General features: G+C 45.3%; 1 protein-coding gene across 7 annotated transcripts in view; it reads right to left on the bottom strand.

Annotated features, from left to right (window-relative positions):
- Positions 1 to 3499: 3499 nt before the first annotated feature.
- Atp9b (ATPase phospholipid transporting 9B (putative)) overlaps positions 3500 to 17410 on the bottom strand; it is a 192133-nt gene continuing 178222 nt past the window's right edge. For 3 of the 7 annotated variants that reach the window (XM_034517990.2, XM_076912370.1, XM_076912368.1), the window contains 4 exons: positions 7993 to 8050; positions 6874 to 7077; positions 5374 to 5406; positions 3500 to 4666 (listed from right to left, as the gene is read on the bottom strand). In XM_034517990.2, coding sequence (XP_034373881.1) covers positions 4530 to 4666; positions 5374 to 5406; positions 6874 to 7077; positions 7993 to 8050 — 432 coding nt within the window. In that variant the 3' untranslated portion in view covers positions 3500 to 4529. Of the gene's footprint in view, positions 4667 to 5373; positions 5407 to 6873; positions 7078 to 7992; positions 8051 to 9876; positions 10064 to 17410 lie in introns of those variants that run through there. The other 4 variants (XM_034517991.2, XM_076912369.1, XM_076912372.1 and 1 more) reach the window with 3 other exon arrangements.

Genomic DNA, 17410 nt, shown 5'->3' with positions numbered 1-17410 from the left:
GGGTCCTAGTCAGAGATGGGGCCTAGTGGGGAGCATTTAGGTCACTGAGGGTGTGCCTTGAAGGGGGACACCTCTGCCCCTCTGCTTCCTGTGTACTGTGATACAGCACCCACTCCCTGATGCCTCAGAAACCATGAACCAAAAGAACCTTTTTGCTTTTCTGATTTTCTCGGACATGCTTCTGCACTAACCCCAGTGATCACCTGATGCTGTGTCTAGTCAATGGAACCCCAGGGTGGGACTTCATGGTCAGCTGATCATTTGGGTTCTGGGATTATTAGCTGCAGTGTGAGCCTTTGTCTGCTGATATATTACTATTCTTGCTTCCAGTTTTAGCTTGCTTTGCTGTTCTCCCCCCAGCTTCCCAAAAGTGAAATCTATTGGTTTTTATGCTCCACCCCTCATCTAAGCATTTGCACCTATACATCAAATCCCTCGAGCTTGGCTTCGACTGCCAAATTTTAACATTTCCATTAAGTTGAAAATTGTTTTTACCTACTTTAGAAGTAGACCATCTGACTCCTGTGAAACAGGACCTTGTTTTGTAGACTACACTGTCCTCAATTTATAATCCTCCTACCTCAGCCTCCTAAGTGTTGGAATTACAGGTGTGTCTCAACTAGTCTACTTGATTCTGGGCTACCTGGGCTTCTCTGGGGGCTCTTCCTGACCTAGCATACAGCTTACTGTGGTGTATTTTCTGTAGTGGTTGGGTGCACAGCCTCCTAATGCCAACCAGACTTGATGGGCTGGCAGTATCATTTTAATTTTTCCATCTTTCCGGGTTTGCCGCTACTGACGGTGGTAAAGATGCCAATTCCGGAGGTGGGAGCTGCTTTAGTGGGTACTAGCACTTGCTATACAAGCATGAACTTAGTTCAAGTCCCTAACACTTACATAAAAATCTAGGTGTATTTGTTTGCACCTGCAACCCAGTGCTGGTGAGGGAGATGGAAGGATCCCTGGGGAATGCTGGCTACCAGATTGAGAGATTTGGTCTTAAAGGGATAAGTCAGGGAGTGATTGAGTGGGTCACCTAATATCCCTCTCTGGTCTCTACATATGCATATGTGAGAATACCTATACACGTACGTACACACACACACACACACACACACACACACACACACACGCACACGCACACGCACACGCACACGCACACGCACACGCACGCACTTTGAGTATACAGAGGGAAAACCTTAAAAATCCTAAAATGCGTAGGAAGGAAACCAAGTGGTCCACCAAGCCCAGAGTGTTGTTATTCATCTACTTAACACAATTTTCATCAAGGGTTCTCTTTGTCCTGGGTGACAGTTTGTGTATGCAGTCTCCTGTGATGGCAGTGTCATGGACACCTGGCTTTATGATGCCCCTGTTGGCACACAGTAGTTGTGCCATCAGTTTGCTTCCGGTCCACTTGTCTCTGTCCAGTGTGTAGTTAGCTTTTTGTCCAGCTGGGTCACCTGTCTTGACTAAGGCATCTAGTACACGTATGGAAGTCACCTCCACGTCACTCCATGCTCTTCCATGCAAGGATGGGAATATAGCCATGTTTGGATGCTGCACAGGAGGATGGTCCCTAGGCCTCCCTCAGAGGCAGAGCAGCACCAGGTCTTTGTACCACAGTCTCTTTGCTGGGCTCTGAGCATCACAGGAAGGAAGCAATGGGTGTTTAAACAATCTGTTAGGGTTCTGTGGGATCCACAGGCTTCATAAGTGTTAGAAGAAAAAGCATGGAGGTTCCTAGGCTGAAATGTTATGAGGTTATGAAAAGTCCATCCACTCACCTGACCACCTAGATACCCAGCATTCAACCGCCTACACATCTATACCCATCTGTTTAGCTACACACCTATTTACCTGTCTGTCTGCTTACTCATTTATTCACCTACTGGACTGGCCATCCATCTACCCACCCACTGATCTGCCTACTTTCTCACTAATGTATCCACTCATCCATCCATCCATCCATCCACCCACCCACCCACCCACCCACCCACCCATCCATCCATCCATCCATCCTTCCTTCCTTCCTTCTAGCCTCCTACTCAAGCATCTGGCCACCTCTCCACAGCTTCATTCTTCCCCATGTTAGTCTGCCATGCCTGCCTTGCTGGCCTTTCTGTACCATTCATCTGCAGGTCTGCTCCACTATTCTGCAATCAGCCTCCACTTGTCTGTTCCTCTGTCCTAATGCTGCTTACTTCTTGGCTCAACTCCACCTCTCTGGGGAGTTTCTCCACTTGCTATCTATCTGTCCTGTCAGTTTCCCTGCATATGCATTTTTACGTGTAATGAGAGGCCACATCTAGCATATCATATGTGTACTGGAGGGACCCGGGAAGATTCCCTCCTCAGAGTTTCCAATGGGGAGGAAGGTTGAGACCAAGACTTGGACCCTTGAACAATCTAGAGGACCTTTGTTTACAGCACTGGAGGAAAGCTGCAGAAGACACAGAAGTCCTGTGAGGGCCGAGCAGTGCTCACCAGCAGGCAAACCTGTCTGTAAGAATCTCTGAAGCCAAGAAAACACCAGAATTTAGAACTACAGCCAACAAGGTTGTCTCAGAAGCCAGCAGGAATGCAATGCTGCCCCTCAAGTTGGCTCTTTCCCCCCACACTTGATAAGCTACTTCGTAGGACCGAGCTGTATCAGGTAATGATCCTTTATTAAGCAGTTGTTTTCTTCAGTGCTTCTGAGTCACTGTGTGCCAGGCATCTGTCCAGGGCTTCCTTCCATCCTTGTCTCATTTGACCCAAACAGTGGCATCCTGAGGGGAAGCTGGTGTTCACTTTATGGATGAGAACCTCTAACTAGGACTTGGTGCATCCCGACTTCTAAAGTCCTAAAGCCTGACTACTTCTCCTGCTCTGTACCCACCCCCGTGGGAAGGCCTGTGCATCAGAGCAGCTGTGCATCAGAGCAGCTGTGCATCAGAGCTGCTGTACATCAGAGCAGCTGTGCATCAGAGCAGCTGTGCATCAGAGCTGCTGTGCATCAGAGCTGCTGTGCATCAGAGCAGCTGTGCATCAGAGCTGCTGTGCATCAGAGCAGCTGTGCATCAGAGCTGCTGAACCACAGAGGATCATAGTATTGTTCTCTGAGGCTTCTGCCACTCTTGACAAGCATGCTGGTTAGCTTCCGGTATGTGTTCCATTTCTAACTAGCATGCAGATGGAGTGAACGATCTGCATTCAGTCTACGGGCTGACCCAAGCATCGTGCCCTTGGATCATGGCCTTCTGGTATTTTCTTAATTCATACTGTATCAATGAAGGGATGGGGACATCACAAAGTCGAGTCAGATACTCTGGTCAGTGACCTCTGGGCTCCCTCTTTCAGCAGGGAATAAACAGGCCTGTGAACTGATATATAGTGACACCTTGTGGAGAATATAAGAAACAGCTTTTGGTTGCAATTGTATCTGGAAAGGGAATATGCTCAAACTCCCAGAAGGTTCCTAACTAAAAGGCACTCAAGTCAAAAGGCACTGCAGGGATGAATGTAAGAAGCTTTATTTGTGGCCAAAGTCTCTCCTCTGAAAAGCAGTGTGAAAAGCAGTGCTCACAGGAGCCTGGGTGGAGGGTCCTGCACACACTCATGGCCTGTTAAGGCAATCGATCTCCTCAGGGCTCCACAGCTTATCCTTCCCCAAGAATTTCAGGGTCCTTAGTGTCCCACATCTGAGGGGAAGTCAAGCTGCAGAGCACAGGCATATACAAAAGACTAGTGCAAAGGAGATTCCACAGCCTGCTTTTGAATATGAAGAGGCAAGGCCAAGCAGTCCACTGTGTGACAGGCACACACTGGACAGTGCAGAGCTGCACGCACAATGCCTGGGGCTAACTCTCAAGGCCAGAATTCCCCTAAAGAGCTCCCTCCCAAGAGCCCTCGGTGCAGCCTTCGACAGAGGCTCTGTCGTCACAGGCTCAGATGAGTGCAGGGAGTATGAGCACACGGACTAGGGACTCCTACTCAGGAAGCAAAGCATTGTGGTTGGTGCCATGGCAGCACAGACAGCTGAGTTCTACGTAAACAGTTTTGAGTATGGTTTTACAGATATAAAAATGCATCAGCTAACAGCAGTGCCTTGAGGAATGGTTTACATTCATAGCTGCAATGGAATTAGGACAGCAGAAGTGTCACCGCTCGGCCACCTAGGCTTGTGTGTGTGCGTGTGGTGTCCACTGACAAGCAAAACTGCATTTGAAGAGGAGTGTGCCCGAGGCAGAGGGTGGATGAGCAGGCTCACTGTCTCCTGAGGTGCAGTGGCACGTGCAGGCATGGCATCTCCAGTCTGAGAAGGAATGACACTCTGCAGGATACTACTGCAGTAGTACCCTTCTGGTGCTCAGGAGCTAAGCCTGCCCAGCTCTGCTGTGGCTGTCACTTCCTTGCAATTGTTGTTCACGCTGCTTCAGTACAGACACTAGCGAGCAGGGCTGGATGAGCTCAGCCCTCAGCCCGCCAGCAGGGCCAGTTCCTCATGCTGCCCAGCACACGAGTTTCTACCTGGCCTCATTCCATACTCAGGAGGACAGCTTGGAGTAGCTGGGAGGGGACAACTTTCTCTTCAAGTACTTGAGCACGTAGAGTGGGAGGCAGCTGACCACAGTGATAGCTGACACTTTCCACAAGAAGGTCACAGTCGTGATGAAGGCAACGTCTGTCAGGAGGAGGTAGAGAATGAGTGCCAACTACAGGAGCTCCCAGCCCCTAAGATTGTAGCCACTGCCCAGACTGAGCCCCTCAGGATACCCAGAACCATTGGCTCCATTGTGGCTGTGTGCCACAGGTCTGTCCTTGACCTCAGCTGTCCAAAACGTGTGCTTCTTTCAACAGTGAGCACAGCCTGGCACTGGGAAGTGCTTGCACATGACCATCAGGCAGGCAGTACCTGCAGATTGATTTACAGGACATGCACCTTGCTGCTCAGAGGACATAGGCTCACTTTCTGTTACTTAGGCCATTGTTGCCCTCCTGTGACAGCCTCATGCAGGCTAAAGAGCCTCCCAAGTGCAGAGGCCCAGCCGGCTGAGCAGCTGCGCTGAGAGCTCCTGCTTCCAGTCACTCTCATACTCAGGACTGGAGCCCAGGCTGTGGCCACACACTGATAGAGGAGGCCTGAGCAAGTCTGTCTTAGGGAAAGACGGCAGGCTTCCAGACTTCCCTCACCTAGCTAGATAGCACCTAGGAGCACACTGTGTAGGGAGGTGGCTCAGGGCAGGCTCTTGAGGCTTTGCTGAGATGACAAGTGCCAAGTTAAGAGGAAGATTGGTTTTTATTTAAAATTTTAAAGAATTAGTTTAGCATGCTTATCAATGCCATTTTGTAAATTTCTATACTCTGGAAGGGAATAATAACTTTACCTACCTAAGAAAGCGCCAAAAGATACTCTGCCTATACCTGTGCCAAGAGAAAACATGAACAAGGCAGATGAAGGGTAGATTAAAAGCGGCTCAGACATTTTAAGTGGTTAGTTAGCTACTAATTGGAGAAATGCATTAAAAAGCAGTAGAATGTTATGTTAGTGTGGAATGCACTTGTAGTTGGGGTTGTAACCCTTTCTTCCATTGCCTGCTGCCACACAATCTTTTAAACGGAATGACAATGTAACAGTTATGTCACAGTAACTCGGAAGCAGACACCCAGACACATTCCCTGAGTCTGTGCTAGTGTCTAAGAGTGCTCACGTTAGAACTCTCCTTCACCCGTGTGGCTTCAGGGCTTCTAATGCCTGCCCTCATGCATGAGACCTGTTCTGTGCAGTCTGGTCTGGCAAGGGGCAGACACCATCAGCTGCAATCTGCAGAGGAGAGCATGGGGCAGAGGCAAAAGTCCTGCCTAGGGTCCTGTGACAGGCCGTTCTGTGTCACGTGTGTAACTCCCATTTACAGAATGCACTGTATGTCTGCTTACACCAGCAATGCACTCCAGGATGATCATTTGTTTTCCAGCACTAGTGTCTGACTTACCACCTGTGGACAGTGACAGACACATGCTGAAACGAATGCCATAAAAGCAAAACCTTTCCCCACAGGAGGATGTGGTTCTTACCACGCTCCAAAGAAGAGTAATGGTGACATTCTCATTTGAAGCCTTTTGTCTAATGTACAGCTAACGCTCTCCGTTTCCCACCTGCATCACTCCTTGCATGGTCTAAAGAGTGATGGCCTGTAGCAACTGAACTCACTCACTGTGGCTTTGATCCAGGACGTAGAGTGGCTTTGTATTCATCTGTGTGCAAACTTGACAGTCATCATCCAAAGTCACAGTGTCTCCATGTGACATGCAGGGTCCACAGGAATGTGACTAACTTGTATGGACAACTGTTCAAGATGAAAACTGTTGCTGTCATGGGTGTGAAGAACCCATGGAGAAGAACATGTAAAGATTTCTCCTTTTTGAAGCCTGGGGCCTGCCTGGCTGTCAGGCAGCTAGGAGAATGTACGCCATGGCATACTGGGCATGTCCACACTGTCTGCTAAAGCAGGCGCTGGTGAAGACAACGTCCTTACATGGTCAGGAGCCTAAGGCTGCCATCAGGAGCCTGGCTGGGCTGCTCTAACTTCTGCAGACAGCAGAAGGAAGTAGAACACATGTGGCTCACAGCCTGGAAGCAGTCAGCGTCTTCCACCATGAAAACATTAACAGTGCAGCTCTTACAGGGAAAGTGAGGCAAGCATAAGCAAGGTGGTGAAGGTCTTCATTTCATTCATGAAAGTCACCACCAGACTTTATCTTTCCATAAAAATAGCCTGTGTGGTAAAGCTTTCTGCTATGGTATTTGTGTATAAGAGAAGATGTTCAGGAGATGACAACCAAGGGTTAAGGATCGCGTGCAGATAATGAATCAAAGCTCCAAGCACTTACCAAAATACTCATTGAGAAAAGCAAGTGAGGCAACATAGCAGCCCAGACTGAGGAACTCCGCCACAACCATCAGCCAGTGCCACGTCCTGATAGTCAGGGCCACCATGAGCAGCTCAGTCAAGATCAGTGCTGTGAAGGAGATGGCCACGACATGGACAAACTCGGCCTCGAAGAGCAGCAGTGCCCCGTACATGAGGATGCCTCCTGAGGAAAGAGTGGCCTTTCTCAGGGCAGCTTCCTTGCTGGCCTGGGAACTGTATTATTATGTGATAATACATGCTAGAAAAGGGAGCACAGGAAGGGCTGGCTCAAACACACATAGCAGAGACCAGGGACACAGTCTTCACAGGGATGGACAGGCCAATCAAAAACTGAACTGTGGCATCTGCAGAGACTCACAGACTTTAAAGATCTACAGGAAGCCAACTTCCCCTTTGGTTGACTTCAAGCAAGTCTCACATGAGCGCTCTGGTCGGCCAGGCAGCTATGCTCAGACAGATAAGCTGTCCCTCATGGAAACTCTAGCAGAGGGCAGCAGCTCCCATTACATAACAGATGTCTCCAGGCCTCACTACCACTCTATGAAGAAAACCAGTGTGCAGCACAAGGTGAGGAGTGCTTATTAAAGTGTTCCGACTAGCTGACATGCAACAGTTAAAAAGCATGTCTGCGCTGGGGACTGCAGCTGAGTGGGTAGAGAATCAGCACCACACAAGTGAGCACAGGAGACACCCCTGGAACCCCAGCACTTGGAGGGTGGAAATAAAAGGACCAGGAGGTCAGAAACAGCTCAGTTACATAATGAGTTTGACCAAACCCACCTTGGGCTATATGAGGCCCCATCTCTAAAATTCACCCCCCCCCAACCAACCCCAAAGCTCTTCCATATATCCGCATGCTAGAACACCAATGTACAAGACAGACAGACGACAATATTTACTGTTAGAGACATTTTAAGCTGCTGATATTTAATTTGCAGGTGGAAACAGAAAACAGTATTGCTAAGACAACACAGACAGAGAGACGGCAGACATAGGATCCCAGGTTGCTGGGGACTTTTAGTGATGAACATATATGTGTGTTACAGGACAGGTCTGCTAACATCACGGTCCATCTTACCTTGGTAAATACTGATCAAAACCCAGATGAGAAAGGTCTTGAAGGAAAGGGATCTTCCCTAGGGGAACAGTAAAGAATCTGTTAGGAGACCAGGAATGTATGTCTGACTATGTTCCCACGGAGGAGGGGATAGGCAGCTCCTCACAGGTCCTGGGCCTGCCTACATGGTGTCCTAACCTGACAGATGATGCTGTCCCCTGCAGTAGCTGCCTAGGTGGGCATCATAGGTATGTACTGAATGCCCATGGTTGGTTGGGGTCTCAGATGCCCTCTCATCTCATCTGTGGAATTCTTACAGCCATGCCCTAGGATTCCTAATAACCAAGAAATTGGTGCCCACACACAAACAATTGAATAAGAGACTGTGATAAAATGTTTTCCCCCTCTACTTTGTTACTTTTTGGAAATAAATATTTACTTCTCAGTTTCCTCTGGACCCTGTTCCCTCAAATAAAAATGGTGGTGGTACTTCAGTCATGACTTGTCCCAGCTGGAGTAAACTTTTCTGATTTGTGAATCACTTCAGGCAAATCTGTCACATTAGTAAATCCAGCAGACAGATGGAATGACCTCTCATTTATGCTGCTTCACCATTTCAACTGAGCACAGGCTCTCAGGGTGGGCCAGAGATGAGAGATGCTGTCTACGCACTCATCCCCACTGCATCTTCAGCGTAAGATACTGCAATACAAGGAGGTCAGTCACGTGTCAGTCCCCTTACTCTCAGTGTGAGCTCTGTCAGGTGACATATGCCAGAAGGACGGGTGTGAGCCTCTCACTTATGGAGCTCTTGCATGCATAGATCAAGAATGGGGGAGCCTGGCTGGCCCTTAGCTTCCACTCCTCCCTCCTCCCTCCCGGCATACTGTGATGCCGGTGAGTCAGAGTCCAGAGTTCTACATTTGATGTATCCCTTTCCTCAGCTTTACTCCCCTGGAGAGTTGCTTGTAGCAAATGTGGGTGGGCATATGTGCCCACAAGGCAAGGCTGACTGCTGTGGGCCCAGAAGACATGCCAGGTATGCATGACAACAGTAACACACCAAAGCCTCGATCCCACACTGAGCTGGCATATGCTGGGAACATCTAATGATGAACGCCCATGAATGGGAAGATGTTGTTACAGGGCTGAAGAGACAGCTCAGCAGCTGAGGGAACTTAGTGCATGACCACCTGCAGCTCCAGTCCCAGGGGACACAAACCTACTGTTGCCTCTGTGGGCACCTGCACACGTGTGGTAGATATATGTACGCAAGTACATGTGCAAACTACAATCAAGTTGTAATGTAACTTGTTACAATCAACTGTAAACAATAGTTACACCTTTATTAAGTATTTTCCTTGGTTATAAGTGTCCATCACACAAGATGCTGACTGAGCCCAAGTCTTTACTGTATGAAGAAACTTATTAAAGCTAATACTGGTTTTAAAAAGCAAAGAACTTAAAACAACAACAAAAAACCAAACCAAACAAAAAACCTCTTTAAGCTGGGGGTGGGATGGGGGGCAGAGGGTGGTGAGGAAATGGGGGAGAGGGAGTGGGTGGGGAGATGGGAGACATGGTAGAAGGGAGTATTGGGGGACAGGAGGTTGGGGGTATGGGAGTTGTATCTACAAAGTGAGTTCCAGGTCGGGTAGGGCTACACAGAGAGACCATATCTATCCAACCAACCAACCAACCAACCAACCAACCAACCAACCAACCAACCAACCAACCAGAGAACTGCAGCAGGTTTGGTACCTATTTTTCAAGAGTATTTCTCTGTCAGACAGTAGCCTGTTTGGTCTTTGGCCATAAAACTCATCTGTAATTATGTGACTAAATTTACTTCAGGAATCTAAAGGAAATTTAACTTTAATGTTTTGTGTAAATAAAGAGGTTTACTTGATAGCCAGATTTTCTCAGCTGCACTGAGTCCGAGAGAAATGATCAGGTCAATGCTGGAAGGAAATTGGGGCATTTGTGCCACTCGTCTTGTTAAAGCTGCAAACATCAGGACGTGAAAGGCAGTGCATCCAGTCTGCATGTAGGACGACTTCTGACTCTATACAGGCTACAGATTAATAAGCCCCTACAGAACAGAATGTGATAAGAACCATCAATAAGTAATCTGAGGACATGTGCATATACCTTGTGTTCTTTGGTATAGATGCTTACAAATGGATCTGTTGAGAGATTTCTGTGGTAAAAATATACTAGACATAGGAGTAATCTATTCACTGTGGACTTCAAGCTGATTATAAAACTGTTGTTCCTGATACAGTTCCTGATACAATGACAGGCTGGCTTGCTTGCTCACTCACTCACTCACTCACTCACTCACTCACTCACTCACTCACTCATTCACTCACATCTGTCTACATCACATTATGAGCGCAAAGCTCAAGAGAAACATCTGGAGTCATCCTCGCCCAGCACACACCTCTTGATTTATCTTCACATGCCCCAGTTTCCTCTTCTATGAAATACAGAGAATGGCATGTACCTCAAGAAGCCATACAGTGCATCACATAGAAACTCAGATTGATAGCACATTCAATGGGTGTTACCATTGATGTATCTCCAATGAAACATCTGACTGTAGCCAAATAAAAAACAAAATAAAAAAGAATTTTGCAAAAGGGTTTAGCAACCTCAAGATGGATAAAAAATCATTAATATGAAAGCACCAAGTGTCACTGGGTGTAGAATGCATGTGTAGCTCACAGTGACATATGTTTATGACATACAAGTGGACTAGAACCATGCTGTGGTTACATGCAAGCTATAGGTGTGTATACTGTTGTCCACACATGAGCAGATCGTCCTCTGGGTGCCAGCAGAGGGACATTTTGGCTTCTCAGCAGTTTCAGGACTCCCTCCTTCATTACAGTACTCTTTCAGCACACCTCAACTTACTTTGTTTCTTAAAAGAGGTACAACAAAAGACTGCTTTTCTCTCATATTCCCAAGGCTGAAATGAAAAGGTGGAGTGCAGGACAGGAGGGACACACAACTGTAGTACAGATATATTGTAGAGTCAACTATAAAATGACAGAGAATGGTATTGATAGAAACTCACGAAGAGCAAATCATGATTTGTTTGACGTACAGAGTGATGTTAAGCTAGTGGTCATTCTGTCACAGTTCTAGACTGTGCAATCTCTCTGTGCAGTCTGATAGGTGGCTTATTGCCTTCAGTCAATCTGCATCTACACCAGAGACAGGGTTGACACACACAGTTCAAAAGATCACTCGGTGATCCCAGGGGCGCCTGGCCAGGCACTTGCTACAACCAAAGACACTCGGCAACAACTGGCACTAAAAACTGAGCAGGGGTACCATCTTGGCTATCTTAGTTCCATGTCACTAGTTTCCATTAATGAACCTAGGGATAATTAGAACCTCTTGCTATCACAGACATTCCATATACAGGTCTCAACTGCCAACTGGCCAGCATGACAGTATTTCTTTGTCTTCAAAAACCCTAATTCTTCTCAAAAGTACTAGCCAAGTGTGGAGAAAGATTCTTTAAAAACAAAACAAAGCAACATCAAAACCTTGCTTTTTTTTTTTTTTTTTTTTTTTTTTTTTTGCGCTAGAGTCTTGTTCTGAAGCACTGGCTGGGCCAGTACTTACTGTACAGCACAGGCTGTCCCCTACCCAAGCCTCCCGACTGTTAGGATCATAGGCATCACCATCACATCCAGCCTTATAACAATGACTTGAAATGGTGAGGACACTACCAGGGCACATTTGTACTCAAAAGAGTTTAGGCTCAGGAGGCTGTGACATCCACTGGCTGTCACTGGCTGGACTAGGCTGGGCTTACTGAGGTTGTATCTACTGGGGCTCCACTGTTAACCAGCTGTTTGTAACCAACCAGACATCTTCGGAATATACTTTCAGCCAAAGAATACTCCATGTAGTGTCTTCACCTATTTATTAGGCACCCGTGGGGTTACTCACAGAGTGCCTGCTGTTTCTTCACAGAAGGAATAGAAATCCGTCCCTAAGGAGAAAGCCTCCTTTTTCTTCAGTGCAGATCCAGTGAGACTACTATGCATTTGACTTCTCCTGGGAGTTCCTTCTGTGGAGTCACATGCTAGGTCAATGCCACCATCAATGACTCTGAAACAATTATTTACTTTCTGGTGTCACATGGTGCTTCCGGTTGGCCTCCATTTTCTGTGCCTGACTTGGAAGTTACTTCTCCCTCACTGCTCAACTCCACTGGTTGGTTTCTTTGTGAAGTCATGTTCATGGCAATATGCACTCCATGCCCCCAACAAAACCAGGAGCCCAACTGACACCTGACTACCAACTCAGCCCTTATTACCTCATGTCTCATCAGTAAGAAGGCTGTTCTTATTAGATACATGTTTGTACATGTTCATTGCACACTAAGGACATAAAAGACTTCCCCATGAGAAATATATTTACAGTCCTTGACAGCCTTTCTGTAGACTAGAGGTGACTCAGGACATTGTTCATTTTCATTCACTATCTTGTGTAAGTTGATGACGATGTATCTGTTTTAACATGGAGTTCACCATTCCAGTGTCCCTTCTGAAGCACATAGGCCTGAGGTTCTGACATGCATAGTCAGGTACCCGTAACACAGTAGCAGATACAAACACCCTGAGATCCCCTCACCCTACAGTTTTAATTTTTGTCAACCACTGATCTGTTCTTGCCCTCTGGTTCTATATTTTCCAGATCTCAGAGAAATAGAATCAAAGTAACTTTGGCGTTGAGTCTTGCTTAGCAAAACACAGTTCAGGTTCATCAATGATTCATATCGTATGAATGATCTGTTTTTCTTCTTGCTTCTACACAAGAGCCCACTGCATATCTGTTATCATCACTGCTGTTTGTGGTCACCAGGATGCTTATCCATTCTCTGGTCCAAGTATACTTGGCGGCATCTCGCTCTTGGCAACTGTAACAAAGCTACCACAAACTTCCTGTTGGTACGTGTCCTCACCAGCTTGTGGGACTTAAAAGTCCTGGACACTCTGGCATTTCTTTTCATTCTTTTAAAGGTCTATTTTTAAATTAAAGTGTAATTACATCACTTCCCTTTCCCTTCTAAATCATCTAAACAGTCGCATAACCCCTAAAGAAATAGAAGCAGTCATTAAAAACCTCCCCACCAAAAAAAGTCCGGGACCAGATGGTTTTAGTGCAGAATTCTACCAGACCTTCCAGGAAGAACTAATACCAATTCTCTTCAAACTATTCCACAAAATAGAAACAGAAGGAAAAATACCCAATTCGTTCTATGAAGCTACAATTACACTCATATCTAAGCCTCACAAAGACCCAACAAAGAAGGAGAACTACAGACCAATCTCTCTTATGAATATCGATGCAAAAATACTCAATAAAATTCTCACAAACCGAATCCAACAACACATCAAAGCAATCATCCATCATGATCAAGTAGGCTTTATCCCAGGAATGCAGGGATGGTTCAATATTCGGAAATCCATCAATGTAATCCACTACATAAATAAATTCAAAGAAAAAAACCACATGATCATCTCACTAGATGCTGAGAAAGCATTTGACAAAATACAACATCCCTTCATGTTAAAAGTCTTGGAAAGATTAGGAATTCAAGATCCATACCTAAACATAGTAAAAGCAATATACAGCAAGCCAGTAGCCAACATTAAACTAAATGGAGAGAAACTTGAAGCAATCCCACTAAGATCAGGAACCAGACAAGGCTGCCCACTCTCACCCTACCTATTCAATATAGTACTGGAAGTCCTAGCTAGAGCAATTAGACAACAAAAGGAAGTCAAAGGGATACAAATAGGAAAGGAAGAAGTCAAAATTTCACTATTTGCGGATGATATGATAGTATACTTAAGCGACCCTAAAACTTCCACCAGAGAACTCCTAAACCTGATAAACAACTTCAGTAAAGTGGCTGGATATAAAATCAACTCAAACAAATCAGTAGCCTTCCTCTACTCAAAAGATAAACAGGCTGAGAAAGAAATTAGGGAAATGACACCCTTCACAATAGCCACAAATAATATAAAATATCTTGGAGTGAATCTAACTAAGCAAGTGAAAGATCTGTATGACAAGAACTTCAAATCTCTGAAGAAAGAAATCGAAGAAGATCTCAGAAGATGGAAAGACCTCCCATGATCCTGGATTGGCAGGATTAATATAGTAAAAATGGCCATCTTGCCAAAAGCAATCTATAGATTCAATGCAATCCCCATCAAAATTCCAAATAAATTCTTCATAGAGATAGAAAGAGCAATTTGCAAATTTATTTGGAACAACAAAAAACCCAGGATAGTGAGAACTATTCTCAACAACAAAAGAACTTCTGGGGGAATCACCATCCCTGACCTCAAACTATACTACAGGGCAATAGTAATAAAAACTGCATGGTATTGGTACAGAGACAAGCATGAAGATCAATGGAATAGAACTGAGGATCCAGAAATGAGCCCACATACCTATGGTCACTTGATCTTTGACAAAGGAGCTAAAACTATCCAGTGGAAAACGGACAGCATTTTCAGCAAATGGTGTTGGTTCATCTGGAGGTCAACATGTAAAAGGATGCAAATCGATCCATTCATATCTCCTTGTACAAAGCTCAAATCCAAGTGGATAAAAGACCTTCACTTAAAACCAGATACACTGAAACTAATAGAAGAGAAGGTGGGAAAGACCCTTGAATACCTAGGCACAGGGGAAAAGTTCCTGAACAGAACACCAATGGCTTATGCTCTAAGATCAAGAATTGACAAATGGGACCTCATCAAATTTCAAAGCTTCTGTAAGGCAAAGGACATTGTCAATAAGACAAATCGGCAACCAACAGATTGGGAAAAGATCCTAACCAATCCTACATCCGATAGAGGGCTAATATCCAAGATATACAAAGAACTCAAGAAATTATACTCCAGACAACCATATAACCCTATTAAAAAATGGGGTACAGAGCTAAACAAAGAATTCTCAACAGAGGAAACTCGAATGGCTGAGAAACACCTTAAGAAATGCCCCACATCCTTAGTCATCAGGGAAATGCAAATCAAAACAACCCTGAGACACCACCTCACACCAATCAGAATGGATAAGATCAAAAACTCAGGTGATAGTAGATGCTGGCGAGGATGTGGAGAAAGAGGAACACTCCTCTATTGTTGGTGGGATTGCAAGCTGGTACAACCACTCTGGAAATCAGTCTGGTGGTTCCTCAGAAAGCTGGACATAGCATTACCTGAGGATCCAGCTATAGCACTCCTGGGCATATACCCAGAAGATGCTCCAACATGTAATAAAGACACATGCTCCACTATGTTCATAGCAGCCTTATTTATAATAGCCAGAAGCTGGAAAGAACCAAGATGTCCCTCAACAGAGGAATGGATACAAAAAATGTGGTACATCTACACAATGGAGTATTACTTGGCTATTAAAAATAATGAATTCGAGAAATTTTTAGGTAAATGGATGGATCTAGAAATTATCATCTTGAGTGAGTTAACCCAATCCCAAAAGAACACACAGGGTATTTACTCACTGTTAAGCGGATGTTAGCCCCAAAGCTAGGATTAGCAAAGACCCAACCAGCAAACCACATGAATCTTATGAAGAAGGAAGACCAAGAGGGGATGCCTCAGTTCTACTTAGAACGAGAAACAAAAATGCTCAAGGGAGCAAATACGGAAACAAAACATGGGACAGAAACTGAAGGAGGGGCTATCAGGAGACCACTCCACCTCGGTATTCATCCCATGTACAGCCACCTAAGCTAAACACTGTTGTGGATGGCTGGAAGTGCATAATCTGAGGAACATGATATAGCTGTCTCCTTAGAGGTCTGCCAAAGACTAACACACTCAGAGGACGATGCTCACAGTTAACCACTGATATGATCAGGGGTTTCCCAATAGAGAACTTAGAGAGAGGACTGAAGGAGCAGAAAGGGTTCGAGACCCCAGGAGGAAAGCAACAATACCAAAAAACAGAGCCCCCCAGGGTCTAAACCACCAGCCAGGGAACACATAGGGAGGGACCCAAGACTCCAGAGGTATATGTAGAGGAGGATGGCCTTGTCGGGCATAGGTGGAAGAGGAGTTTCTTGGTCCCATTAAAAAATAAACACAGAGTGAGGGGGAATGTGAGGGTGGGGAGAGGATAGTTGGGGGGGTAGGTACGGTCACTGCCTCATAGAAACATGAGGAGGGGGATAGGATGGGGGGTTTCTGGGTGGTGGGAGGAAGTGGGGTTAGGGGATAAAATCTGAAATGTAAATATTACAACCAATTTTAAAAAGGGGGGGAAAAAAAGAAAAGTTGTTAGAACCAACATCTTTAAAAAAAATGTCAGCCCCCTGGGGGGGGGATTTTTTTTTTCCCCTGATACTAAAACTTGTTCTGAGAATTGTATATTGCAGAATACACAGCCTTGGTGTATCTACTCATCAAACATACTGAGCAGACCTGCCCAAACCTCCGATGTCCTGGAATTCCATCTGGATTCAGTGAAGACACAGCGTCAGAGGCTTATCAACTTACTCTTCCCTCCCACCCCTCTTCTAATATCTCAATGCCCATAATAAGCCTGAAGAAGTTACAGAAGAGTCAGCGCCCCTATTCCCTGGGCTTGGGAACTAATGTGGTTAATAATGGTCTGTCTTTCTAGGGAAAAGAAGTGGTTTTGTTGGAACAGGGAGGATTAGCTAGGACTTATTGCACAGCCATAACCTACTGGTAGAAATCTGTATAATTATTATCAAGATAAAGTTATAATTTCTTAAATGGTACAAAATTTACTTTGATTTCAAATGTAAGGTTTTCATTGGTACGAGCTCCTTATTAATATAAAAGTGAGATGAATATTGATACTCTCATGGGCAATGTGCTTGTATAACATATTAAGGAATACAAGACCTAGACCCAGTCCTTCCTTAACTTTTTTAAATGATTTGGGACAGTTAACCTATGAGTTAAGGGACTATAGCAAATTTATGGCTTTGAGTTAATTGTTAGGAGGTTAACCATATTTTATTTAGAAATAGCCAAGAGGAGTTAACAGACAACAGTCCAGGTGACCTTACATGGATAGTTGGTTTTCAAAACGTCAGAAGTCCATAGAATTGACGCTACAAAAATTTATATATTAATGTCCATTCTGATTAGAGACCTGTCTGCTCCTGACAGCTTCCTGTTGTGGATTCTAAGAAGAAATTGAGCATCCTTGGAGTTATGCCAGTTGTGTGGTGACAGCCACTAGGCAAGAATTGCCTCTTTCCATCTACAGACTAACTACTGTCCTCAAGAGGACACACATGCAGAATAGTCGACTGATTATATCTGCCCAGACAGAGTAATCAGCCCTTAATAATCCTGCATCACTAAGGTCTGTCAAATGATTCTGGGCCAGAAGGCTGAAG

The sequence above is a fragment of the Arvicanthis niloticus genome, chromosome 14 (genome assembly GCF_011762505.2).
Source record: "Arvicanthis niloticus isolate mArvNil1 chromosome 14, mArvNil1.pat.X, whole genome shotgun sequence".
Taxonomy (NCBI): Eukaryota; Metazoa; Chordata; class Mammalia; order Rodentia; family Muridae; genus Arvicanthis; species Arvicanthis niloticus.
Note: the sequence above shows the minus strand (reverse complement) of the source record. Positions and strands in the feature narration are given on the sequence as shown.